Here is a 27138-nt window from a genome sequence, read left to right as displayed (position 1 = left end):
TCTAAGGCCAAGAGTACGAGCTACGCCTAAAAAACCGACGACCCAATCTCAAGCACCTGCTTCCTTGCTACAACATCAAATGCTTAAAATGGCAGAAAACCTGATTATGCTGATTAGGGGAGGCCAGCCTTCACTTGCTTAGAGAAAAAGAGATCTGTCCCCAGCAGCTGTAACAGATCAAGAGTCCGACTCTGAAGTTTCTGAATATGAAGACGTGCCTTTATTTGCTTATGAGGATTCAAGATGCAGAGGAATCCATTCCCTCTGCTTCCTGTCCAGAGGATTTATCGTTTGGTGAAGCCCTACATACTTTAAGAGAGCATTTCCACTGGGAATGCCAAGCCTATCCTCAGTCCAAAAAGAGACTCTGAGAATTTTTAGATTTGCCACAACATAGACCTTTAGCAATACCTCCAGTCCTGGATGTTGTGGATGACGTCTTATGGAATCCAGTCTAACTTGTGATACTTTGCCCCCTGCTCCAAGGAAGCCAGACAGGTACTATAGAGTACCTGACTCTCACAAATTTCTTTTCAAAAATCCTACTGCTGACCCAGCGGTCATTTCCCAGGGGCCTAAAGACATAAAAGCAACTACAGCTAAGAATCCCACTCCTTTGGACAGGGATTCCCGAGCTTTAGACAGATGGGGTAAAAAAGTATACACCTCTGCAACTCTCTCAACCTAACCATAGATGCATCAGACTATGCTGGGGGGCACACCTGGACAAGTGCATTCAGGGCCACTGGAGTCCAAGTCAAATTCATCTGCACATCAAACAACCAGATATGCTAGCTGTTCAGCAAGCTCTGACAGCTTTCAGATCCCTACTCTCACCAGGACCCCTGCTAATAAAAACAGACAACACCACAGTTATGTGGTACATCAACAAGCAGGGGGGAACCCACTCTGCAGGCTAGCCATGGCCCTGTGGAACATGGCCTTGGACAGGCATATTCATCTTCAAGCTCACAGCAGGGATGGAAAGTGGATGCCATATCCTTCCAGTGGGAAAACCTCTCAATCTATGCATTCCCCCCTCTGACTCTTCTCTTTAGAATATTACTCAAGATAAGATAGGACAGACCAAGGGCAATCCTGATTGTGCTGGACTGGCCATGTCAGCACTGGTACCCATTACTGTGCAGCCTGTCACCGGTGCCACCCTGGCACCTACCCCAGATCCCAACCCTCCTCCCTCAGCAAGGCGGACAGATCTTGCATTCGCAACGGCAAACCCTGAATCTTGCAGCCTGGCATATTCCTTGAATTCTCTCTCAATTACCAGCCTAAGCAAGCAGGTGCTGGACATCATTCTTGAAGCCAGAAGACCCAGTACATGGAAATCCTATGCTGATAAGTGGAAAATATATTGTTCCTGGATTCAGTCTAAAGGAGAGGACACAGCACTGCCTCCTTACCTCTATTCCTGGATTACCTAGCAGATCTACTCCACAGATCCCTATCCTTCTCCTCCATTAAGATCCATGCCTCTGCCATGTTGGCTCATTACAACACTGAGCCACCTCTCTTCTCTCACCCTCTCATCAAATAGTTCCTGAGAGGGGCAAACAACTTAAGCGACCAAGGAGAGCACCCACCCCTGCTTGGGACCTTAACTTTGTACTGGAAAAGCTCATGCCCCCCCCCTATTTTGAGCCTGCAGCATCAGCAGAATTAAAATTCCTCTCTTGGAAAACAGCCTTGCTTCTAGCCATCACTTTAGCTAGAAAAGTGTCTGAGCTACAAGCACTTATGGCTGTGGAACCCTTCATTATTTTTCATGCTGACAGGGTCTCCCTCAGGACTGACCCTTTCTTTATGCCTAAAGTGGCGTTCAGTGTGGCTCTCAACCAATCTATCCATTTGCCAACCTTCTTCTCTAATCCTCAAAATAAAGGGGAAAGGATCCTGCACTCCTTGGGCGTGCACAGACAGCTCAGATTCTACCTTGATAGGGCCAAGGCCTTCAGGAAATCTGGCCAATTACTAGTCAGTTTTGCACCAGGGGAAGAGGGCAAGGTCATTTCAAAACAATTTCCAAATGGATAGCACACTGTATCCATTTCTGCTACAAACACCATGGGAAGCCAACCCCTCGGGTTCAGAACACATTCAACTAGGGCAACTTCGACCTCTGCAGCATTCCTCAGGGGAGTCCCTACCTGGGACATTTTGGAAGCTGCTACCTGGAGTTCTGTACACACCTTCACCAACATTACCACCTGCCTATCTTTTCCAAGTCCGGGGCGGGTTTTGCAACAGCAGTCTTGCAGGGCATACTGGCCAGCCCAAACTCTTCTTGACTGCCTCCACCCTTTCTTCAGCTTTGGGAATCAACCCAAGTGTGGCTGCAATAGTGAAACATGAAGAACATAGTACAGTTGTGTACACTTACCATAAATCTACATATTCGAGTGTATTCACTGTTGCAGTCTTGGTTTCCCACCCTCCAGCTCCTTGTCTCTCTCACCTCTCTATGTCTATTACACACCCCTTACAAGGCTATTGGTATTTACTTTTTATTGGTGGTGTTTTTCCCACCATAACTTAGCTCCCTATTTGGGGGGCTTCTGACATTTGGGGCAAGAAAAACTGATGTCATGGCATCGGCTGCCTGTTTTCATACCCCTGATGACCTGACATTAGTCCTGGAGCGACAGCAACCGACACAGAAATACTAAGTCTCTGGTATTTGGGTTGACTGAGGGCTACCTGCAGGCAGATAGCCCAAGTGTGATGACTGCAACAGTGAATGCACTCGAACATCTACATTTATGGTAAGTGTATACAACTGCACTTTTCTTCTCTCACCAGGAGCAAACAGAAGCACTAATCCCAAGTTGATTGCTGAGAAGCAGTTCCCAGGCTCACCAGTGTTTAGTAGTTTTTTCACAAATGTTACAAATTCTAAAAGTAAGATGGAAAAGGGATTAATGCTGTGAATGTTGCATATGCACTAAGTGGGAGAGATGATATGAAACAGCCTAACTGAAGCTTTAAGAGACTAAGTAGAGGCCATCCAGTTTGATCTTTCAGTGCCCATGAGTAGGTGAGATGAGATTTGGAGGACCTTCCAAGGCTAAATTTACAGTAGGGGTGGGCAGGTCAAAAGCTACCAAGTTTAAAAGCACAGCTGTGACTGGGTGGGTAGATAGGAAAAATCCAACACACACAAAAACAGAAATTATTTTCCTGGCTTCTTTTTAATGTTAAAACTCCAGCAAAAATTCAGTCATGCATGTGATGCAAACCTCTTGATTTCTATCAGAAGACAAGGCCAAGCTACACTGTGTGTAGTAAGTATCAATTAAGAAAATAAAATAACTAATGAAAGACAAGTGAAATCTGAAGCCCAAGTGCTGAAAGTTACCAAAGGTCTCTTTCACTTAGATCAAACCACTAAAATATATGACGGCAAATTTACCAGACCAAACAGACTAATCAAAGCAGAAAATAAAGGTATAGATTTGCTCAAATCAGAAAGTAAAATGCATAAACATTAACGGGCAATACAAAAATTAGCCCTAATCCACATAATCTGAATCCAAATGGACTGCAGCAAAAATAGTCAACAACTTGTAAAATGATCAACAATTTATTCCAACACCTGAAACATTAAGTGCTGTCGTCCCTACAAATTCAGGACTTCATCAGAATGTTTTGAGCAATCAAATCCATCCCATTAAAATACTAAATACAAACAAAAATGATTGGTACATCAATAGAACAATTAAGAGCACTTTTAAAACATTTTGAATCAATAAGATTTACTCTAAAACCTATAAAACACTTCAGAAATCCATCATTAAAAACATTCATAAAAATCCCAATAAAAGATACAGAAAAGTGTATAATAATTGACAATTTTTAATAAGAATTGATTTTAATGTATAACTTTATAACTTTGCAACCCTCATTTTCAACACTGGAAGAATTGAAATTTGTTCATTTAGACCAAGTAGGGGGTGGAAGCTTCGAAGTGTAATCTTCCCACTGTCCACCCCTAGTATTTAGAGTAACTATTTCTAAAATACCAAATGCAAATTTGTTAAAACCTTGGCAGACTAGGAAGGGTTTAAACAAGGCATTGTTCACATTCCGTTTTCTGATGTACGTGTGTTTGTAAATTCGCCAGGATAATTTTCTTTCTGTTTTACCAACATTTAAAATGCCTGGCAATGTTCACAAATGGTCATATACACTAGACCCTTGCTTTTACAGTTACCTTTTACAAAAATAACCTTAGTACTACAATAATTATTAATAACAAGATTTTCCCCATCGACTATGTAAGAATAAAATTTACAGTTTCCAGATCTTGTTGTTCCTACATGATTCTCCATATTATCTCATTCCAAGATTTTCTTAATATTACAGTCAACCCTATAAACAAATTGTGGCTCATCTCCTAATGCATGACTTACTTGGTCTTCTATTCTCAGGATGGACCAGTTCTTATTAATAACTTTCTTAATCAGCAAGTAGGAATCATTATACATAACTGTCATAGAGTTAGTGAAATCAAGCCCACTGTTTTATGGGGGCCCTGAGCAAAATTATTTTTAGAATTACTGAAAAGGGGAATATATTTGGTCTCACTACCTTTAACTACCTCTGCATAAACAGTTGAGAGGAAATGATTAGTGTATCCCCTGTCCAAAAACATTGATTTCATTTTCTCTAGCTCATTAAGAAATAAACTGTCTTAGGATACCATTCTAGCTGCATTAATTGACCTTTCACCTGATTTCTTTTGCAAAACAATGGGTAACAACTTCTAAATTGTAAGTATGAATTGGAAAAAGTGGCTTTCCAATAAATAGAAGAAAAAAACATTTATTATCTATAGCTAAGCAAACATCCAGCTTGTGAGTAGAGTTGATTGAATATGTGTGTGTAAATTTTAAAACGTTATTGCCAAATGATAAAGATGTCATCCAGAAACCTACAATAGAAGTTCCAACTTAAATGAAAGTAGACTGTAGTACAAAATGTTTTCCCCATGTCAGCATGACCAGATTGGCATATGTATTGGGGCACAAGCTGCCCACATGGCAATCCCTTTTACCTGCCTGTAGACCTCACACTCACACAATACAAAGTTATTTTGCAATACTAAGCCCATCAGTTCACTAAAAATGTATTTCTCTGTGCTCCAACTGGTAGAAATCTAAAAGTGCTTCGTAAAAAAACTCAAGTCCCTTATCATGGGGAATATCGATAAATAGATAAGTGACATAAGTAGTGACAAGACTATGGTTGTCTGTCAGTAGATTGTAAGTTTCCCCAGAAAGTCCCATGAATCTTTTAGAATATGAGGGATACCTTCCAACACATTGTTTCCTATCAGTGTAAATAAGAAGAGGGTAGGTCTTCGAACCTTGTGTGTAAACTATTAATCTAAATGATGCAGACACACAAAAAATGTTAATTTACTTTCCCAGCTTCTTTCTGACTGGCTTCTTTTCTGATTTTAAAACTCCAGTAGAGAGTTGCTCATACTGATTTTTAGGCTGCTACTTTAGTCCACAATTTCTTCAAGTACTGTCAGCTGGATATTACTCTGAGGGCAAATGCTAGATTTGTACCATTTTTAGGACTTGTGGCAACCCAGCACAACCATTTCTTCCTACTCTTTGTGAGCCCTAGGTGATGTCCAAGTAGTCAGTAGTATTGCAAAATTAATATGAAGAGCGTAGTACAACTGAGTAAGAGTTTATCTTAATAGTAGATTTTGAGAAAATTACTGTTAAGGAGTTTTGGTTTCCCTTCCCCAATCCCATCTTCTCTTTGGTAATTGGTGAGATACTCACTCTCTCGCTCTCTCTGTATGTAATTATCTCTTCTCCATGTTCGCCTATCAGGGCCTCAGAACTGCTCAGGTCTGAATAGACTTGGGGAACCTAATTTCTCTAAGTTCCTGACCCAGACAGAGTGCATGTTTATGCATTCATGTTGCCTGGCCTATAAATATCTACAGTTAACTGGACAAATGCCAGCTTTATGTAGAGAATGTACAGATGTTCATCAGGAGTGGAAATCCACCCAGATTGGATTTGGGGGGGGGGCAGTGCTGAGCTTTAGAATTCAAGCTAGATGCCAGCCCTTCTGAGGCAGAAGTCTCAGTTGTCAGTGCTGTGTCAGTGATCTACACATCCACTATTATGGTAAGTTCTTACACAAGTGTACTTTTCATTTACCATCTTATAACACTAATGCATTTGTTTGCTGCAGGGACTGGTCTGACACAGTGCCAGAGTAGTTCTTGGGTTTGACTTCAGTTTTAATTCTAAAAATTGGTATATTGATGCATAACCGGGTCTGTTCTGAAGCACATAGCATTACGTATTGCTAATGTTACTTTGGGATTGTATTACACTGGAACTGACCTAATTCACCATTAATCACTTGTGTTGCTCTTTTACTGCACTAGTTTTAGTTTGTGTTGCTTATATGTTTTTACAGGTGCTGTTACATGTTACAGCAGAAGTGACACGTGAAGTTTGAATATGTAGCTGAAGACATGTTTTTTTTCTTTTTTGTAGGTATTTTCTAATGTTCAGAGACTCGCCACCTCCTTCATCAACCTATATTCTGCTGGTAATATGCTTTTCCGTAATTGGGAAGCCCAAGTGTTTTGCTCTTCTGAGAGTAAGGCCTGTGTGATCATGGACTTTAATTTAGAGACACTTGGGAAAATAAAGTCTGGTGGATGTGTCACAGAGCTGCTTCCAGTCCTCTGTAAAAAAATGGAAATATTTCTTAAATGCTGGAAACAGTTTATGGATGAGAAAAGATGCCATTTGTATTATCTAAATTACTTCACTGCTGAGCAACTTGTATATTTGTCAAAAGAGTTGGGAAAGATGACCGTCAGTGAGGAAGCATTAACCATGCTCCTTTTCATAAACCCTATCTGCACAGGTTGTGATGTCAGGGATGCATTAGACAATCTGGAGCTGGATGAGAAATGTGGATTACTGAACAGTGAAAGCAAGATGGACTTTTCACTTTCTTCATTTAGCACTGAAAGCCAGGGATATAGCATAGAAGACATGCAGTTATACTTACTTACAGAAGAAACTTTGGAGTCCAAGCTAGGAATGATCTGGGACTGTTATGTAAGCAATATGACCTCCTTTCTACCAGACTGTTTGAATATTGATTCACTTGGGAAGTTTCTTGCTGTTTTGTCATCTATGGCAAAGATGACAGTTAACAGAGATTTACCACCAGGGTTGCAAGAAGGCTGTCCAAATCTCATTGTTTGCACTCATTCTGACATTTTAACTACTGCCTTAAGCATATACATGCAAAACCTGCAACAGAGCCTGCCAAGTTACGACGAAGTGCTCCTGTGTACAGCAGATACTACATATGAACAGGTGGAGCTCTTCCTGAGAAGGTGTCTAACTAAAGGCTATCAAGGAAAGAAGATTTATACTATGCTGTATGCAGATGAGCTAAGTTATGATGTGAGCTATAAGTCAGAGCAGCTCTTTCAACAACTGCAGTCACAGTGTATGGAAAATTGCCGTCTGGTCATCATTTGCAATTGTGACCGTGAGCACTGCTACATGCCTTCTGCCTTTAGCCAGTACAAAGTGCACATAATTCCACAGCAGCCACTCAAAAACATTCAAGCCTATCTCCAGAATCATTACAGAGTGGCTCCACAGATGGAGTCTGCAGCTGCTGTTTTCAAGGAGAGGATGTTTGTGGGGATTGTGTCATCAAAAAGAGCTGGAGTTGGTATGTTAAACTATCTTTCACATTACATTGTACTACAAGGATGTCAAAAGTGGTTACTTTCTGTTACATCACTAGATTTTGCTGACCCCCTAGCCAGCTAATTTACTGTTGCTTGTTTTCAGAATTCCCTTCACATCTAACTCAATCCAGCAACTGTCCAAGGTTTCACGAACCTCATAAAGGATTTGATAGCCTCACCACCCTTTATTTGCAGCAAAAAAAAAGGTTCTACATCAGCCTACTATTATGCCCTGTTACAGTCTGTATATTTGTCCTTTCACAGTGCATTCTCAGCAGCTGCATTCTGACCACTTAGTGTATACAGGTCACATTTCCATCCCTTCTGTCTTTAGGAGAGAACTTTTAATCTGTATAACTTTTCAGTCTAGGTACATTTCTTCCACAGGTTTTGATTTTCTTCTCAGCACTCACTCACTTATTTTTTTTTACCTAGTTTATTCTCTGTAATCCCAGAATTATGAACAGTGCTCCAAATGAGGACTCCTATGTCCACGTACTCTGTCAGGCTTTCTTTCACATCCCTCATCACAGGTCCTGTTTTCAGTTTAAATGAATCAGGTCAAATAACTGGGTTTTGATCCAGCAGTGTAGCACAGAGGATTAAACCTCGTTTTGGATCTGGCAGTTTTTGGGTAAGACAGTATATGTCATATGGCTTATTCAAGCATCATTCTGTAGTTCTTGGTTTCATTCTGACAGTCTTCACTTGCAAGCTGTGCAGCTGTAATGGGATCACTTCACTAGACCAGTGCTCCAGGAGCACTCCTGAAAAGAACAAATTAGTGGGTCTTAAGGTTTCAGATGAGTAAAAACTTTGGTTACCTCTTCCCCTCAACAGTTTATGTTAATCTCGATTGTTGGCTTTACGTTGTTGAGCTTCACACTGAAACCATGTCGCCATCACCCTGCTTACTTTCCTACCTCATCAGACTACTCTGCCTGCTTGCTTTGCATCAAATACAACTATTTCTTCCTTGGAATCCCCCAAAATAAGTTCAGTCTCTTTGATCCATTTATTTATATTGATAATGTATATATCAAGTAATATGAAATGTAGCGCAAATCTCGGTATCACCACAATCATCCTACCACTTTCTTCTAATAATTATTGTCTGTGAGAGCATGCTCTCCTCTTTCACGCTTACCATTTTTTTATGGCAAGCCTTATGTGATGCTTCAAATCTGAAGCCTTGCTAAGGTCAAGAAATACACTGCGTGAAGGGCTGACCCATGAATGTATTCTGATTAGTAATTCTTGGCTATGCTGTTTTAACATAGTCATAAGAGCAGTCATATTCATCCAGCATACTCTTTGCATAGTAAAACCATGGTTTAAATTGTCCACTAGTGTGCTGTTATAAGACTCTAACCTGCTTCTCAGGCTCCTTTCAGTTGCACTGGTTCCAGAGTCAGTCTAATTTGTGTCTCTATATCTAGAACCCTTCTCAATCTCATTTGGTACACCTGGACATTGAGTCATTTTTTTGTTTAGGTTGAGACAGTCTACTCCCATAGTGATAGACTATAAAGTTAAGTCAGGTGCTGTCCAGTCACCAGCTTTCTCCTTTAGTGCTGTGTAAGGCAGTCCATTTGGTTCTTGTAACTCATTAGTACTTTGGAATTTGTTTCCCTGGTTATCTTTCTATTCAGCTGTAGTTTTCCTGATAGTAATTTCAACCTTCCATATGAGTACTCTTCCATTCTTCAGTATACAAAAAATGAGCTATTCATTCAAAGCTGCTACTTATTATATTTTAGTTTTCCTATACTCCATTGTGCTAGTTTTCAGCCTAGCATTCCATCTTTCTTTTATGTACCTGAAAAAAATCTCATTCCCATCCTTGATAATGCCAGTTCGTCTTTTTTGGTTTTCTTGTGCACATTTACCTTCCCAGCTGTCCTGCTTACCCCAGTTCTGCCCTTGTATAATCTTTCTGCTTTCCTTGCTCATCTTTTAGTTCCAGATTCACTCAAGAAATATAAGTGCAGGAAGGATGAGGGGGTGCTACAAGCCATCATATATCTTCTTTTTGTAATTCCTCAGCTTCTCCACCCTACCGACCTCTCCAGCCTTTAATTATCTTCTGTGTCCTACTCTTAGATGTTTACAGTGAACCCTCCTAAAGAAGCACAACTAATTGCCTTTATATGCAGAGTTGTAGAACAGCATCTTCAGCTGTAACTCGTGGTCTTCTCTTCCACACAGTTTCCTTAACTTCATCTTGAACTCTGGGTAATAAAGTGTCCACTCTTTACCATTTTACATGTACTTTTGGTCTTCTTGCAGACTCGGAAAATCAACTAACTACTGATCCTTCTTTCTTCTTAATCTAATGCTGCCTAATCTCTATCTTGTTAACACTTCTGTCATCTCCTCTTTCTTCTTACTGATTTTCTTTAGCACCCTCCCCCAGTTATTCCTAACTCCTGTTTATGGGCCACTTCCTTCATTATCTGTCTAATGACCACTATCGGTATGAATTAAACTCCTAGTTTCTTCATTCTTTTCTCTTCTCTTTCAGTTTTATAAAATTGTAAACTACATTAAATTATATGCATTGCTAATTTTGTGTTTTATTTCATAAATATTTTGCTATTAAACGTATTTATGCTCGCTTTTAATTGGAATTCATTACGTTTGTCAGTGCTAAAATGTATATTGCTATTTTAAGTGTTTATAATATATTTCACAGTATTTACTTTATAGGCTTAACTGTGTTTTACCTGTTTCAGGTGTTCTGTTTTTATATTTGGTATGGAGCTCCCTGGGTTTACTCTGAAAACGGATTATTGCTAATTGGACTTTCCTGGTTAAAAAATGCAAACACACTGGGCTACACTATTATATAGAAATTATATTTCACAGAAGCGTGTGCATTTAATTGAAAGCTTTGACACCCATCTAATAACTATTTCTGATCATGGGCCAGTAAAAACTAAGATAAAATGCAAGATAGTGAAGCAACACTAAGGCTTTGGTGCCTTCCCACCTATCTGTTAAAAAGAGAAGAGTTTAAGGAATGGGTAATGGGAATTATTTGAAAGTTATTAAGGGAGATGGAAATATCTTCAGAAGTTATAGCTAGTGAATGGGATAAAATGAAAATGGAGTTTAAAAATAGGGTTGAAATAAAAGAGAAAGAGATATGGTTAAGAAGTAATAGAACTTACTTAGAGGGGCAGATAAAGGTTAAAGTGTTGCAGAATAAGAGGAATCTCAAAGAACTAATGAAGGAACAAATGCATAGTGGTAAATAGAAAATAAGGGAGTATCTGGATATTATGCATGAGTTTATAAAGTTTGCATTTGAGAAACTATTAGCTCAAGAGCAGAAAAACTTTTAGCTCAACAACTTAGGCAACATAATGTTGAAAGGAGAACCTGTAACAAGAAAAATAACTAGAGATCCTGTAGCGGTTTTAGATATATTTCAGAAATTTTATGAAATTTGTATTAAACAGAGAAATGGAAATCAAGCAAGAGTACAAATGGAAATATTTATGGAGTATTTAATTATGCCAAGGTTAAAGGCAGACACAGCTCAACAAGTAAGTATCAGTTAAGATTGGAGATAATAAGCTAAAAACAGTGATGTATGATCGGTATTCAGGAGGGTCTCCAGGAACAGATGGTATTTCTGTAGAAGTTTGAAAATTGGGAGGGAAGAAAGTGATACAGATCTGGAAATTTGGTTTAATAGTATTTTAAAATGGGGAAGCACCAATATCTTGGAAGAAAGTTGTAGTGGCTTTGTTACCTAAAGATGGAGAAGACCCTTCAGACCCAACTTCATATAGACCAATTTTAATTTTAAACCACAATTATAAAGTGTTTATTACTATATTTGCTAAAAGAATGGCAAAGGTGTTGCCAGAATCAATAGATATGGATCACTGTGGTTTTATGGACAGGAGGCAAGCATATGACAACATTAACAGAATAATGATGATCCAGTGGGAAGCAGAATGTAATAAAATACCTCTGTTGTTGGTGGGGTTTGATGCAGAGAATGTATTTAACAGAGGAAGATTAGATTTTATGAGTAGGGCACTGGAAGCATTTGCATTCCATGATGCAATAATAAGGTTAGTTAGATTGAGAATGTAGACATTTGTGCTGTAATGGAGACCTGGTTTAAAGCAGCAGAAAGCACCTCTGCACTACCAGGCTATAACTCATTCCACACCTTTCGGCCCAGAAACATGGACTGTAGCTCCAAAAGTGGTGGTGTCTCCGTATGTATAAAGGATATGCACACCTCCAGACTAGTAGCCCAGCATAACGCATATGAGATACTTCAGCTACAACTAACATTGGGTAAGATGGCGATCCAGGTCATAGCCTGCTATAGGCCCCCAACCATGTCCCTAGACTCACTCCACGTTCCTAAGCACCCTGGAATCTGTTAAGGTCCAACCCAACGCTCTTAAGGAGTTTTCAACTACCCCACCATCAACTGGGAAAACTATTCAGACACCATTACACTGGCCCAACGCTTCCTGGAATTCATCACTTTCAATGCCCTGGACCAGCTCATTCTGAACCCCACAAGAGGAAGCGACATCCTTGTCCTGGTTATTACTAACATGGGTGACTGTTGCTCTACACCAGTAGTCAGTCCCTCCCTGGTCAGGTCTGACCATAAACTAATCACCATGGAAATCCACATCTCATCCACACCTCCCGCAAAGGTAACCACCTTGAAAAAACATCTCCAAAGCTGACTTTGGACTCCTAAAAACAGAGGTGGCTAACTTCACGGCACCCATGCTAATGGAAAATAGCTGCATGACTGCCGACTCATACACCATTGCACTGTACGATGGAACTAGCAATACTCAACAGAACCAAGACACTCTCCTCCAAAAAAATTAAGCCAATCTGGTGGTCCCCTGCCATTAATAAACTGTACAACAGAAGGAAGAGACTGTTGCAGAAAAAGGTGACGTCCCAAGAAGTTGAGATCCCTCATCAAATCCTTTAAAGCCAGCTATGAAGGCAGAATTGTGGTAGATGCTAAACACAATCACAAAGCCTTCCATAGTTATATCAAGAACCTCCACTGCAATACCCAGATTAGCTCTGAGTTAATTCACAATGTTACATCCTATACTGAGCCAACAGATATTGCCAAACATACTGGCCGACAGATTCAATGCCACCTTTATCCCCCCCCCCCCCCCAAAGGGCCAATCACAAAACCGGAAGAATGACATTCACCCAGCATTACTGCAGCACAGGTTAAAGCTGCTTTATCCAAGGCCAAGAATACACCTTCCATGGGACCCGATAATATCCCTGGCTGTGTTCTACTTGAACTACGAAGTGAGCTGGTACCATATCTGTGTGCCCTGTTCAGTCACAGCCTCACTTCAGGCTTTGTCCCTCCTGAATGGCACACTGCTACAGTCATCCCTATCCATAAAGGGGGAACAACTACAGACCCTGGGAATTATCGCCCCATTAGCCTGACCAGTCTGATATGTAAAGCTATGGAGTGTATCATCATGGACCTGATTAAAAAAGATATAGGAAATCTCCAAACTCTAGACCCCATGCAATTTGGCTTTGTGAAAGGGAGAGCATGCCTGCTCAACCTGGTTGACTTCGAGCCAGTCACCAGGGCTGTGGATGAAGATAAGGCAGTGCATACAGCCTACCTCGATCTGGCCAAGAACTTTGTAACCATTCCTCACTCGGGAATCATTGATAAACTCATCAAACTAGGTATTAACCCCTATGTCACTAAGTGGGTTGCAAATTGGCTCACTGATAGAACACACAGTGTGAAAGTAGTAGACTCCAAGTCAGACTGCCGACCAGTCACGAGTGGAGTCCCACAGGGATCAGTCCTGGGTACTTTCCTGTTTGGCATCTAGTTCTCAGATGTCCAGGCCAACATTAAGAGATTCTGGCTGACCAAGTTCACAGACGACTGCAAGCTGGGAGCCATTATTAACTCCCAAAGTGATGCAGACATCCTACAGAAAGGCCTCACTGAGACCAATGACTGGTGGTGAAACCATGGCCTTAAGCTTAATGCCAAAAAAATGTGTCCTCATCCCCTTTGGTAAAAACTCAGTTCCCACTAATTACCACATCGATGGGAGCCCCGTGAACACTAAAGGCATTATAAGAGATCTGGGGATGGAGGTTGACAGCAATATCTCCTTCGACCACCACATTGCCACTGTGGCCAGAAAGTCCTTCTATGTGGCACATCTCATTACCAAGAGTTTTGCTTCCAGGAAGAAAGAGGTCATCATCTCTCTCTACTCTTCCCTCATTAAACCAATCATTGAGTATAATGCCCCATTTGGCATGTACCTCACTAGACACCTGCAACAGTTGGAGAGGGCACAGAAGTACCTCACGAAGAGGATTCTAGGTATTAAACACATGTCCTACACGGACAGACTAAAAAGACTCCAGCTATTCTCTGTCTCATATCACCTACTTAGAGGTGATCTTTGCCTGACTTGCAAAGCCATGTCTGACCCAGCTCTGTTAGAACTGCTACATCTAAAGAAGTCCCAATCCCTCTGCACCACACACACTAGAGACCTCAACCTCATTACCACAATCAACAGAACATGCTGGAGGGACAGGTTCCTCACCCAGAGACTGCCCATGCTCTGGAATAGACTTCCCGTACATGTCAAGCAGAGCACCTCAATGTCCCTCTTCAAGAGAAATCTTGATGAGCGGATGGATAATAGAAAGTTCACCCCGGGGATCATTCCAGTGGCTCTAGTTGATAGAGGCACTGGGCACTAACAAGTGGCACAATGCCAGGTTACTCCTATGGGCTAGGCTTGTAAAGGCTCCAGGGCTATTAGCCTAGTACACACCTATGAATATATGAAGGACCGGAGGTAAGAATTGAAGTGGGGAGGGTTCCTCAGAGATAAGCTGTTTGAAGAGATGAATTTGGGAGGAGTGTTTTCTTTCCCCTTTTTATTTGCTTTATATTTAGTGGCATTGGCAAAGAAAATAAGATGCTCAGAAATACAAGCATATAATTGATATGATAATCAAGAAAAGTTGGCTTTACTTCCAGATGATATTATTTCGTATCTGATAAATCCAGAAAAGGACATCTCAGTGTTGTGGAACATTTTGAGACAGTTTCAGGACGTTTCAGGCCATAAAATTAATGATGATAAAACAAAGGTTATAGCCATAAATTATGTACCCACACACAAATTGGTTCAGCAATACCCATATTGGTGGAGACCTGATTGGATTAAGTATTTAGGAATATGGATTAAAAAAAGGCTTCTGTTACAGCAGTGAAGAGTATGTGGGAAGAGACTATAAAAAAAAGATACTAGAGAAATTGAGAAAGTGGAAATTCTTATTTATGGATATGGGTGGTAAATATGCAAGCAGTGAAAATGTTTTTAGTCTTGTATATGGCTCAGGCTTACTTTTATCAACTTGAGAAGTTATGAACAATAATAATTAAAAATAAATTGAAGGAATTTGTCTGGAAGGGAAACGAGGGTAAGAGTTATTGGGATAAGTGTATATTTCCAATAGAACAAAGGTGGCTTAGGCTTACCTGATTTTAGAGAGACACAGTTATGGCTCATTATACGTAACATAAGCAGAAGGTTATAATTCAAAGTGTAAATGAATGATGATGAAGCAAAGTGGAAGTTCAAGAAAGAGAGAGTGAGTGGGATTTTGGATGCAGATCTTTAATGAGAATAATAACAACTGTATAGAATACTATATTCATAAAGTAGAAGAAAGTATCATAAGAATTAAGCCACTCTGAGAATGGAGAAAAGCAGTTTTGCCAATAGGGCTATGACTGCAAGTAAGGGTATAGAAAGTAGGCAAGAAGGGGGCTGGAATTTACTAGAGAAATGTGACAAAGGAACCAGTATATTGGGAGCAAGTAACTCGAGCAGGAAAGGTAATACAGTGAGATGAGGCCAAGAAGACATTTGGATTGCAAGCTAGAGACTGCCATCCCTGTCAGGGCTTGGTATCAGACTACAGACAAAGCGAAAGGAGTAGGGGGATTTTAAGTGATAAAACTGGTAGAGTTTTTTAGTTGAATCTGGAACAGAAGCAGCTGTTAACAAAGAGATAATTAGTAGGACATATAAAATATTGCATGATAAGGATAATTATCAATAAGAGGAGGTTAGAAAAAATTGGGAACAGAGACTGGAAAAGCAGTTTACAAGAAAACCATAGGAAGACGTATGTATGGCTCCAAGTATGCACCAAGTCCAGAAGATTTAGGACCTTTGATTGGAACTGTTTGCATAGGTAGTTTTATGCTCCAAGTGGGCTTCAAAGAATTTTTTTTCAAGTAGATAGCAAATGTTGGAGGTGTGAGGGAAAATAAAGATGTAACTGGGCGCATATGTTTTGGGAGTGCAATGAGTTAGCAGATTTTAATAATTCCCTACAGAGTACTCTGTCAGAAATATTGGGTGAGTAAATGGCTTTAAGTAAGGAAATGATTCTTTTGAGCTGGGATACAGGATCTGAATTGCCTAGACATAGTAAAGCTTTATTACGTTTAATGCTGTTGGCTGCTAAAAAGCACTTGTGAGAAGATGGAAATCAGTCTACCCCAACTGTATTTGAGCTATTGAGTATTATAAAAGAGGTAAAAGAACTGGAAGAGAGATTTTTAGAAAAGGAAAGGAGCAAATTACATAGAAATAAATGGAAACTGTGGAAACAGTGCATGCATAATAATGTTCAGGAGGAGGGGAATGAGGTTTAAGGGAAGGTAGGAATTTTGCAGTTTTTTGTAATGTTGGACTGAGGATAAAAGGAAAGAAAATATATATGTGATGTGTACTGTATTTAAATGGAAAAATGTTAAAATGGTTTGTTTCTTTTTCTGTTAATGTATGTTTTGCCTCTGTGTCAAGTGATAATTTAATAAATGCGTTTTAAAAATGCAAACACATTATTGTACTCATTCTGGGATTTCTGACCAGATAACTCATTTCTCACTCCAGCCCTTGCATATACTATCACTGTGTTTATTCACCATAAATATTTACTATTCAGATCTACCAGTAACGTTCTAATGTCCCAGCAGCCACCATTGTGCTCTTGTCTTGTCATTCCTTCACTGGAATTGATATCATCCTTCTACCATGTGTAAGGTGATTTTTACAGAGAACCATCAGGTAAATTACCCCTGTACCTGGCTTCAGTCACAAACTGTGCGATTCATTTCCCAGCTGTATCTGCTTCTTCTAGTAAAGCACACCTTATATGATATAGTCTTCACCTATATTTCCCATATCTAGCTCTTACATAAACCAGGTCATTAAATAATAATTAAATAATTAATTATTATAATTATTTAAAGCCAGTTCCCTATCTTCTGATGCCTATGCTTCATTTATGGTTACTATATGCACTTTGCTTTCTGTTAACATTGTCCCCAATGGACTTGCTATGCAGTCTCCTAGCATATCTCACCATTTATTTTCCCTTATTTCACTCCTTTTAAGCCTAATCCTTTGCTTTCTAAACCAATAGCACTTAGAAACGCTGTCACCTTCCTTATTTCCTTCTCATTTCTTTAGTTGAAAGATGCAAAGTCCCTTTTTCCTGCTTTCTTTATATATATATATATATATATCTATCTATCTATCTATATATATATATATATATATATATATATATATATAAAATGAACTTCGTGACAATAACAGCATTCAAAAAATAGTAAATCACACCAACAACTCTTGTAGTACTTTAGCGCTTTCGTCTTATTTATTATCAAGACTTCTTCAGAAAAACATGTTTCATAACTATGAGCAACCATTTTCACTTCCTTTAAATACATTAGTTCTAGCAGGCCATTTAAATTAACAGTTCCTTTCCAATAGTAAAGTGTGAACAGGCAGGGTAAGAAGGACACATCCCTTTATATGTATATATCCTGGTGTATTATAAGAGTAATTGATAAGGCCTAAGGTCTCTTTTTCCAGGCAGTGTCAGCCAACATTGCTCTGGAGAGAGAGTGGGGAGAGAGAGATGCCTTAGGGGAGTGAAGAGAGGAGCTTGAGCTTGTGAGAGATTTTGAAGGATGAGAAAATGTGGAGGCCATCAGTCCTACCATTGCTTTGTATGGACATGGATCTAGATCTGTCATTGTGGTAAATACACAACAGTCGTTAATGGTTAGTATCTTGCACAACTGTCTGTTTCTTTGCAAGATAGGCTAACGTAGATCAGTGCGTGTGATATACCTTCAAGAAGCTTTCCATTCAGCAGGCACATGCTTCTAAGTAGTGAACACGTGCAACCAAGAGTGCCATTTTATAGTGAGCAGCCGAAGTGTAAGCATTTATGTGTGTAGTAGTCAGTCAGTTTGTTAAGTTTAATGTAGCCATTCTCCATCCTAATGTGTTTACGTATAATAAACTACTTAAACGAATACCCAGCCACATTGTCTTATTGAATATACACAAGATGAGCGACATGTTGTCAGAATGAGATCCAGAGTCAAGACCATGAGGCGTACAGTTAAAGTTGGAGGAATATACAGAAGTGGATCAACCTTACTGGTCAAACGACTTGCAAAATGATTTTTTTATTCAATGAATATAAAACAAAGCACTCAGAATGCTCAAAACGAATTCCTAATTAAATGAAATGTCCAAAACTGCGACATCTTGATAAAAATGTTCGAAATAATTATGAAAATGTTTGAAACAATATCCGAATCACATAAAATATATAAAAAGGGGAAACTAGTGTATTTTTTCACTATATGCTAGTTTTTCATGTTAACTAAAACTATTTGAAATATCCAAAGTGCGCAAAGTGTTGGCAAGTGTGTGCAGTATGCAAAGTACAGTCATGTCAAAGAATATTTCACAAAGTACAGTCTTTCAAAGAGTTTATTTTGCATTTGAATGTTATTACAAGTACCTGGTGTGTTGTGTGCATGTTCATCCATAATTAGAAGGGCCATATTTGCATTGTGTTTAAACATAATTTGTTGGCATGGCAGAAGGATTTCACAGACCAAGTCCGCTTTTGTTTGATAACAATATTGCAGGCAATTGGAGTGTTTGAGCAAGAGTATGATATTTACATACAGGCTGCTTTTTCTGGCAAAAACTTGCATACAGAGGCATTTATTCTGCTTAATTTAGCTGGTTCAGAAGCCATTGAAAGGGAGCATTCATTTGTGTATGCCCCAGCTGTGTATGCAGCGGGGGGGGGGGGGACTACCATATAGTGGTACCTGCTGAAACGAGGGAAGACCCTGAGTGTCTAAAATGTACATTTAGAAAAATTTGTAACCCTCAAATGAATATTACAATGAAAAGACACTTGTTTTACACAAGGGATCAAAAGCCTGGCAAAACATTTGCAGCATATATAACTTGAGAAATAAGGCTAAACGTGCAGATCTAAGAGATGAGTTGATAAAAGACAGACTTGTGTGTGGTATTAAAATGATACAGTGAGAAAGATTTTGCTTCAAGACAGTGATTTAACTTTGAATAAGGCTGTAGATAGTTGTCAGATATATGAGCTCACAAACCACACAAATATGCTTACAAATGAGAAAAGCATGCTTCCAGTGCTAATGTAGATAGTATGCAGCACAAGGTTAAAACTTACAGGTCCAAAGGTTGGGCAGCTTCAGTGAAATCCAGAGCCTTTCTAGCAAAATCCAGAGCATACTCTGTAAAGCGGATTTGCTCAGTGAAGCACAAGGGTGAGTCAGCTAAATCACAGAATGTGCCCCCCCACCTCGCCTCATTGTCAACTGTCGCAATTGTGGTGGAAATCAGGAACCTAAAAGAGAAAAGTGCTTAGCTTTTGGTCAGCAGTGCCAAAAATGTAAAAAGTGGAATCATTTCAAAAGGTTTTGTAAACCAAAAGAGAGCATTCAAAGAGGCAAGTTTAACAATTAGAAAGTTGTGACCCTGCTTTCTATGTTTATATGTTGATGGTGTGTCTGTGCTTGGTGAAACAGTAGCTTTGTGGGCAAGGAATGAAGTACTTTGTACTGTCTGGATTAATGGGAGACCCATAGATCTCAAACTAGATAATGGTTCAAGGTGCAATGTTAAGCAGAAAAGTTTGCTAGAGTTAAAGGCTGGTGAGAAGTTTGATTTGGTGAAGTGTGAGAAGCTTGTTGCTTGTGGTGGTGAAGAAACTCAAATGGAGTGCTTAGTAGTGCTTTCATGTTACTCTGCTGGGAACAGCTGTGACTTGCAATTTTATGTAGTCAAGAGACACGTAGTCATTAATAGGCCTCAGAGACCGTTTGAAAATGGGACCGCTTTCATTTAATGCAGAAGTTCACCATGTAAGCACGTATAACAACATAAATTTTGCACAAACTATTTTTTCTGACTATGCTGATCTTTTCAAAGACAATCTAGTAAAGCTCCCAGTTATGTACTCCATGAAGTTAGACCCTGAAGTAAGTCTAGTCATCAGACCAGCACAGAAAGTTCCAGTAGCTATGCAGGACAGAGTCAAAGCTGAGCTAGACAGAATGGTGCAGCAAGGAGTAATTTGTCCAGTAGAAGAACCAACTGGATGGGTATCCTCCATGGTGGTAGCTCATAAGAAAAGCTCATATGATATTAGAATATGTATTGACCCAAGAGATTAAACAAAGCACTAAAATGACCTCATCATCCAATGCTTACAGTGGAAAAAGTTGCTGCTCTTATGTGAAACACCACTGTTTTTTTTGTCTTAGATGTACACCATTGGGGGAGTACTGATTTTTGAGAATGCCATTTGGAATAAATTCTGCCAGAGAAGTCTTTCCACGTGCAATGGAGCAAATTTTTTTCTGGCTATCCATGTGCTATTATAGTGGACAATATTCTTGTAGGAGGCAATGGCAAAGTTGAACATGATAGAAACATCAGGAAAATTCTAGAACATGCTTGTGAGGTGAATCTTAAGATGAATCATCAGAAATGTAAATTCAGGCTACAAGAAGTTACTTATGGTGGTCATTTGTTTATCACTTCAGACTTAAGGACCAGATCCTTCCAAGCAAACAGCGATTCTTGGGATGCCAGCTCCAGACAATGTTTTCTTGGCATGGTCAACTATCTAGGCAAGTTCATTCCAGATTTGAGCCAACTATCAGCACTGCTAAAAGAGCTGATACACATAGGTATATCTTGGTTCTGGTCAGAACAACACCAAAGAGCATTTGATGTCTTGAAACAGAGAATTGCCATTCCACCCACTTTACAATATTATGATGTTCACAAACCTGTAACACTTCTAAGTTTGGTCTTGGCGCTGTCATTCTTCAAGAGGGTAGACCAGTAGCCTCTGCATCTAGAACTCTTACCCAGATTGAGATGCAGTGTGCCCAGATAGAGAAAAGAACTCTTGGCAATTGTGTTTGCATTTTCGAAGTTCCATGATTATATTTATGGCTGACCTATTCAAATCTAAACTGACCACCAACCTCTAGTCACTATTTTGAGAAAGCCAATGCGCACAGCTCCTGCTAGGTTGCAACACATGATGTTCAAATTGCCAAAGTATAATTTCAATCTTGTTTACACAAAAGGCAAACTCCTCTATCTTACTGATACTTTATCTAGATTGCCCAGAAAAAAAAAAACACTGAACAGTATGAAAGTGAGAAACTTGATTTTGAAGTCATGGAAGTGAGAATTTTTGATTCCACGTGTATTGATGAGCTTAGAACTCGCACAGCTTCAGATCCAGTTCTCCAGGAGCTCAGCCACTTTATCAGTCAAGGATGGCCTTCAAAGCAATCTTGTTTACCAGTAGAAGTGCAGCAGTATTTTTCTTACAGAGATGAGATTTTGATGGAAGATGGTATCATCTTGAAGGGTCCAAAAGTGATTGTTCCATAGTCCTTGCAACAAGAGTACATTAAGATCTTGCATCATCGCCACCCAGGAACTGATTCTACTAAAAAAAGGGCGAGAGGACTAGTATTTTGGCCTTCTTTGTCAAAAGATATTGAGAAGGAAATCTCATCTTGTTCTGTTTGTAATATTACTAAACCGCATCAACAAAAACAACGACTTCAGCTAAGACAGATTCCTGAACTACCTTGGTTGACAGTAGCTACGGATATTTTCGATTGGAATAGCCAACATTACTTGGTGTTAGTAGAGTCTTGTTCATATTGGTTTGAAATTTACCTACTTCCCAACCTAACATCCAATACTGTCTTAACTAAGTTGAAGAGACATTTTTCTGTCCGTGGTAGTCCTCACAGAGTCCTTTCTGACAATGATGCACAGTTTACAAGTCAGTAATTCAAGAAATTTGCTGAAATGTGGGACTTTGTTCATATTACGAGTAGTCCTAAATACCCGCAAATGGCTTGGCTGAACAAGCAATTCAAAGTGCAAAACAGCTGTTAGAGAAATCAAAACAAGACAATGCCAATGTTTTTCTAAATCTCCTGGATCTCACACATTCCTCACAATAATCATCTAGGTTCACCTGCATGGAGACTTTTGTCGAGACAGAACTGAACTGCACTACCAATCAGTAGCAATTTGTTGGTTCCATGTGCTAAGAACAACAAAGCAGTGAAAGCTCAACTTCTGAAAAAGCGTTTGTCCCAGATTTATCAAATTTCATACGCTGTATTCTGTATTACTTGTATTATTGTTCTATCATTGAAAAACTAATAAAAATATTGAAGAGAAAAAAGCGTTTGTCCCAGAAGTTTTAGCATGATATGTCCACCAAACTGCTCAACCCTTTACAAGAAGGGGAGATGATGAGAATGCAGACAGCAAAAGGTTTTGAACAGACTGGATTTATGAAATGTTTGTGTCAAGAGCCGAGATCATACATTGTGGAATTGCAGGGAATAGAATTTAGGCAGAATCGGAAGCATTTATTACCAATGTCCGCGCCAATACTACAGCATCTTGCCTGTAATAAAGATTCTAGTTCTCAGAGTGACTTATCTAATGTTCCAGTTCCAGAGGACATTCCAGCAGATATCCCTGTTCCTGAGAATATCCCCAGATGTCATTATCATTGCAAGACAACTCGGTAAAGAGGGAGGATGTAGATCAGTGTGTGTGATATATCTTTAAGAAGCTTTCCAGTCAGCAGGCACATGCATATAAGTACTGAGCACGTGCAAGCAAGAGTGCCATTTTGAAGTGAGCAGCCAAGTTGTAATCATATGTGTGTGTAGTAGTCAGTCAGTTTGTTTAATGTTACCGTTCTCCATCCTGATGTGTTTGTGTGTAACAAACTATTAAACGAATACCCAGCCTCATAGTCTTATTGAATATACACAAGGCAAGTGACAATTATGAGTTGTACTCTCATATGTTAGGGATCTTCATTCCGTAATTTAACTGCTACTTATCAGTTTTTTTAATATATGGTTACTAAATGCTTCAACTGTAGTACCTGAGTGCTTTGATAAACGTGGTTGTCCTGTCTTTGACCATATTAGTCCTTCAGTCCTGACTGGCGCCCAGGGCTATTACACATTTTTTAAAGAGATGTACATATAGAATCTGAGACTGACTTCTGTTATCATTCTTTTACCTCATGATCATATATGGACTGAAGGTCTGTGATATTTAGAACTCCCCAAAGCAAATTCTGTATATGTATCTCTGAATGGCTGCTTTTATAAAACCTCTTCACCCGCTAATGCAGAAAGAGTCTATCAGTGCACTGTTACCAGCTGTCAGCATATTTCAAACTATTTCATGCTGGGTCTGCTATTCCCTTTTCTGGTGGATTCCCTCTCAATGACGCTGATGAAGTTATCACCTATAAAAGTAAAGGAGAAATTCCCAGTCCATTTCTTTCCTTTAAATCTTTTGGATTTGAGGTTGATGTTGTAAAGTACTTTGGACATTGTAATTTCCCTTTAATGTTTAAGGTTTACTCAAACAGTTCTCTCGCTCTCTCTTTTTTGGTAATTGATTATTCTGATTTGACTTTGGCATTTTTTACTTTAATATACTGAAAAGGACGTACATTGCTGAATACTTTATTCAACAAGTACTAGCTGATGTGAGCAAAAGATTGTGCCATAGGATGAACATAGTTTATACCTGTATGATGATGTGTCTTTCGGCTTTTCCGGTTAGGGGTTGCCACAGCGGAACTCTGGTCCGCTAATGATTGGCAGTTGATTTTTACGTGCTGAGTTGCCAGCCCTAACGCACAACCTTCAACGAAGGTACGCCCATTCACACATGTCTCCACGCAGAAGACTAGTATACTCTAGGTAAAACCATCAACCAGAATGTCCTTTATCATCAGGCAAAAGTGATGTGAAAGTATATTCAGGTAAAAAGGAAAATGTTTGCTGCTCTTCTGATCATCAGAAACCCCACAAAAGCACAAGAAAAACTGATCCAGTGGCTGAAGGGAGGTCTCATTTGTTAGCTTCTCAGTCCATAGGTGACTGACTTCTGATAGGTCAGTTGAGCTGTGACCAACTTTGGGATTATTGACATGGGAACCTCTAGAGTTGTCATTGGCAGGTGTGGTTTTCCACATATGGAGGAATGGTCAATCCCTGTTTCTGCCAGGTTTGAGGAAATAGTGGGACCTATGGTGTTATAGCTTCATAGGTAGGTACTAGGCTATTAGTCTTAGAGCCTATATAAGCCTAGCCAAAAAGGTACCCTGGCTTTTGCCACCCAAGAAAATAATTTTCATGTGCCCCTGTCGAGCAGAGCCACAGAAGCGATCCCCGGGGTGAATTTCCTATTTCCCATCCAATCATCAAGATTTTTCTTGAAGAGTGCTAATGAGGAGCTCTGTTTGACATAGATAGGTAGTCTGTTCCAGAGTATGGGAAGTCTCTGGGACAGGAATCTATCCCTCCAGCATGTTCTGTTTATTGTGGTGACAATGTTTAGGTCCCTAGAGCGTGTAGCTCTGAGGGATTGGGATTTCATTAAGTGGAGCATGTCCAACACCTCTGGGTTTGACACACAGCTTTGTATGTTAGCCTCTGAGTAGGCAATATGTGACCGGGTAAAGCTGGAGTTTTTTAGACGGTCTGCGTAGGGCATCTGACTGAGGCCAGTAATCCTCTTTGTGAGGTATTTCTGTGGCCTTTCCAGTTGTTGTAGATGTCTTGTGAGGTACATACCAAAAGGGGCGTTGCACTCTATAATGGGTCTGAGTGATGAGTAGAGGGGAACCATGACCTCTTTTTTTTTTTCCTGGATGAGAAGCCTTTTGTGATGAGGTGAGCCATGTAGAAGGATTTCCTGACCACTGTGGCGATGTGATAATCAAAGGAAAGACTACTGTCCACCTGTGTCCCAAGGTCTCTTATCACGCTTTCAGCATTAAGTAGATTACCACTTATGTGATAGTTCATGGGTACAGAGTTTTTACCAAAGGAGATGACAATACACTTTTTGGCATTGAGCTTCAGGCCATGGCTTTGACACCAAGCATCTGTCTCAGTGAGGCCGTTTTGTAGTATGTCCACATCGTTAGGAGTTTCGATTATGGCTCCTAGTTTGCAGTCATCTGCAAACTTTGTTAGCCAAAGACCTTCTGTGTTGGCCTATACTTCAGAGAAGTAGATACCAAACAGGAGAGGACCCAGGACTGAACCCTGTGGTACTCCACTTGTCACTGGTCTGAAGTCGGATTTGGAGTCTGCTACTTTCACAGTGTGGGGTTCTGTCTGTGAGTCAGTTGGCAACCCATCTTGTGACATAGGGATTTATACCTAGTTTAGTGAGCTTATCTATAATTCCAGAGTGGGGGATGGTGTTGAAAGCCTTGGCGATATCTAGCTAAGCTGTGTGAACCACCTTACCCTCATCTATGGCTTTGGTGATTGCTTCAGATAAGTCTATCAGGTTTAGGAGACATGATCTGCCTTTTACAAACCCGAATTGGGTAGGGTCCAGAGTTTGGAGATTACCAATGTCTTTGTTTGAGTTCCATGATGATACATTCCATGGCCTTGCAGACCAGGCTCGTCAGGCTAATGGGGCGGTAGTTCCCGGGGTCTGTCGTGGCTCCCCCTTTGTGGAGTGGGATAACCATTGCGGTGTGCCATTCAGTGGGCATAACGCCTGAGGTGAGGCTATGATTGAACATGGTACTTGGGTAGGGTGCCAGTTCATTCTGTAGTTCGTGTAGAACACAGCCTGGGATATTGTCAGGTCCCATGGATGCTCTGTTCTTGGCTTTGGAGAGAGTGTTTTTTTACCTGTGCAGTCGTGATTACAGGAACTTTGCCTTCTACCGGTATAGAGATCGGACCTCTAGGGGGGTGAGAGGGGGTAAAGTTAGCAGTGAACCAATCTGCCAGGTTGTTGGCAATATCAGTTGGTTCTGTATATTTAGTGCCATTGGAATGTAACTCAGAGCAGATCTGAGTGTTGCCATTGAGATTCTTGACATAGCTATAGAATGCTTTGTGGTTGTCTTTAGAGTCAGTGGCAATTTTGTTTTCGTAACTAGCTTTGGAGGATTTTATGAGGGATCTCACCTTCTTACTGAGGTTGACCACGGAGTTCCTGTAGTCATGGGATTTTACTCTCTTGCAACAGTTTCTTTCTTTTGTTATAGAGTTTGTTTATGACAGAGGACCACCAGATTGGCTTCCTTTTTTTAGAGGATAGCATCTTGGTTCTATTAGGGATAGCATGATCCATGCAGTCGTGTAAGTGCTTATAAAGTGCATTTATGTAGGATTCAGCAGTCGTACCTCTATTGTCCATCTGTATGGGTGTCATGAAGTTTGCCACTTCTGTCTTAAGAAGTGTGAAGTTGGCTTTGGAGAAGTTTTTTACGGTGGTTTCCCTAATTGGAGGTGGGGGCGGGATGTGGATGTCTAGGGTGATTAGCTTGTGGTTGGATCTGACCAACGAGGAATTGATCTCTGGTGTGGAACACCGGTTGCCCATGTTGGTAATGACCAGGTCTAGGATATTGCTGCCCCTGGTGGGGGTGTGAATAAATTGATCTAAGGCATTGGAATTTATGTATTCCAGAAAACGTTGAGCAAAAGAGTTAGTACATGAGTATTTTTCTCAGTTAATGGTGAAATAGTTGAAATCGCCCATTATTAGGGTGTTGGGTTGTACCCTAATACTGTCCAATGTATCAAGAAATGAGGAGTGGGAATCCTGGGGCATGGTGGGGGGTCTGTAGCAAGCTACAGTTTGGAATGCGGTCTTGCCCAGAGTTAGTTGCACTTGGATAATCTCAGATGCATTATGCTGTGCAACTATCCTGGAGGTGTGGACACGTCTCCACCTTTAGTGTTTCATTCCGGGTTAGGTGGCCGAAAGGTGTGGTATGAATTATAACCTGGTAACAAAGGGGTGCTCGCTGGAGCTTTGAAATAGGTCTCTGTTACTGCA

General features: G+C 40.1%; 1 protein-coding gene across 1 annotated transcript in view; it reads left to right on the top strand.

The window, feature by feature from the left end:
• RNF213 (ring finger protein 213) overlaps positions 1–27138 on the top strand; it is a gene marked incomplete in the record, with an annotated part of 2890576 nt that overhangs the window by 1436411 nt on the left and 1427027 nt on the right. Inside the window, 1 exon segment of the mRNA XM_044069632.1 lies at positions 6549–7755. Coding sequence (XP_043925567.1) covers positions 6549–7755 — 1207 coding nt within the window.

The sequence above is a fragment of the Protopterus annectens genome, chromosome 4.part0, assembly GCF_019279795.1.
Source record: "Protopterus annectens isolate FY-2018-M chromosome 4.part0, PAN1.0, whole genome shotgun sequence".
Lineage (NCBI taxonomy): Eukaryota > Metazoa > Chordata > Ceratodontiformes > Protopteridae > Protopterus > Protopterus annectens.
This window is presented reverse-complemented; position numbering and strand designations above follow the sequence as displayed.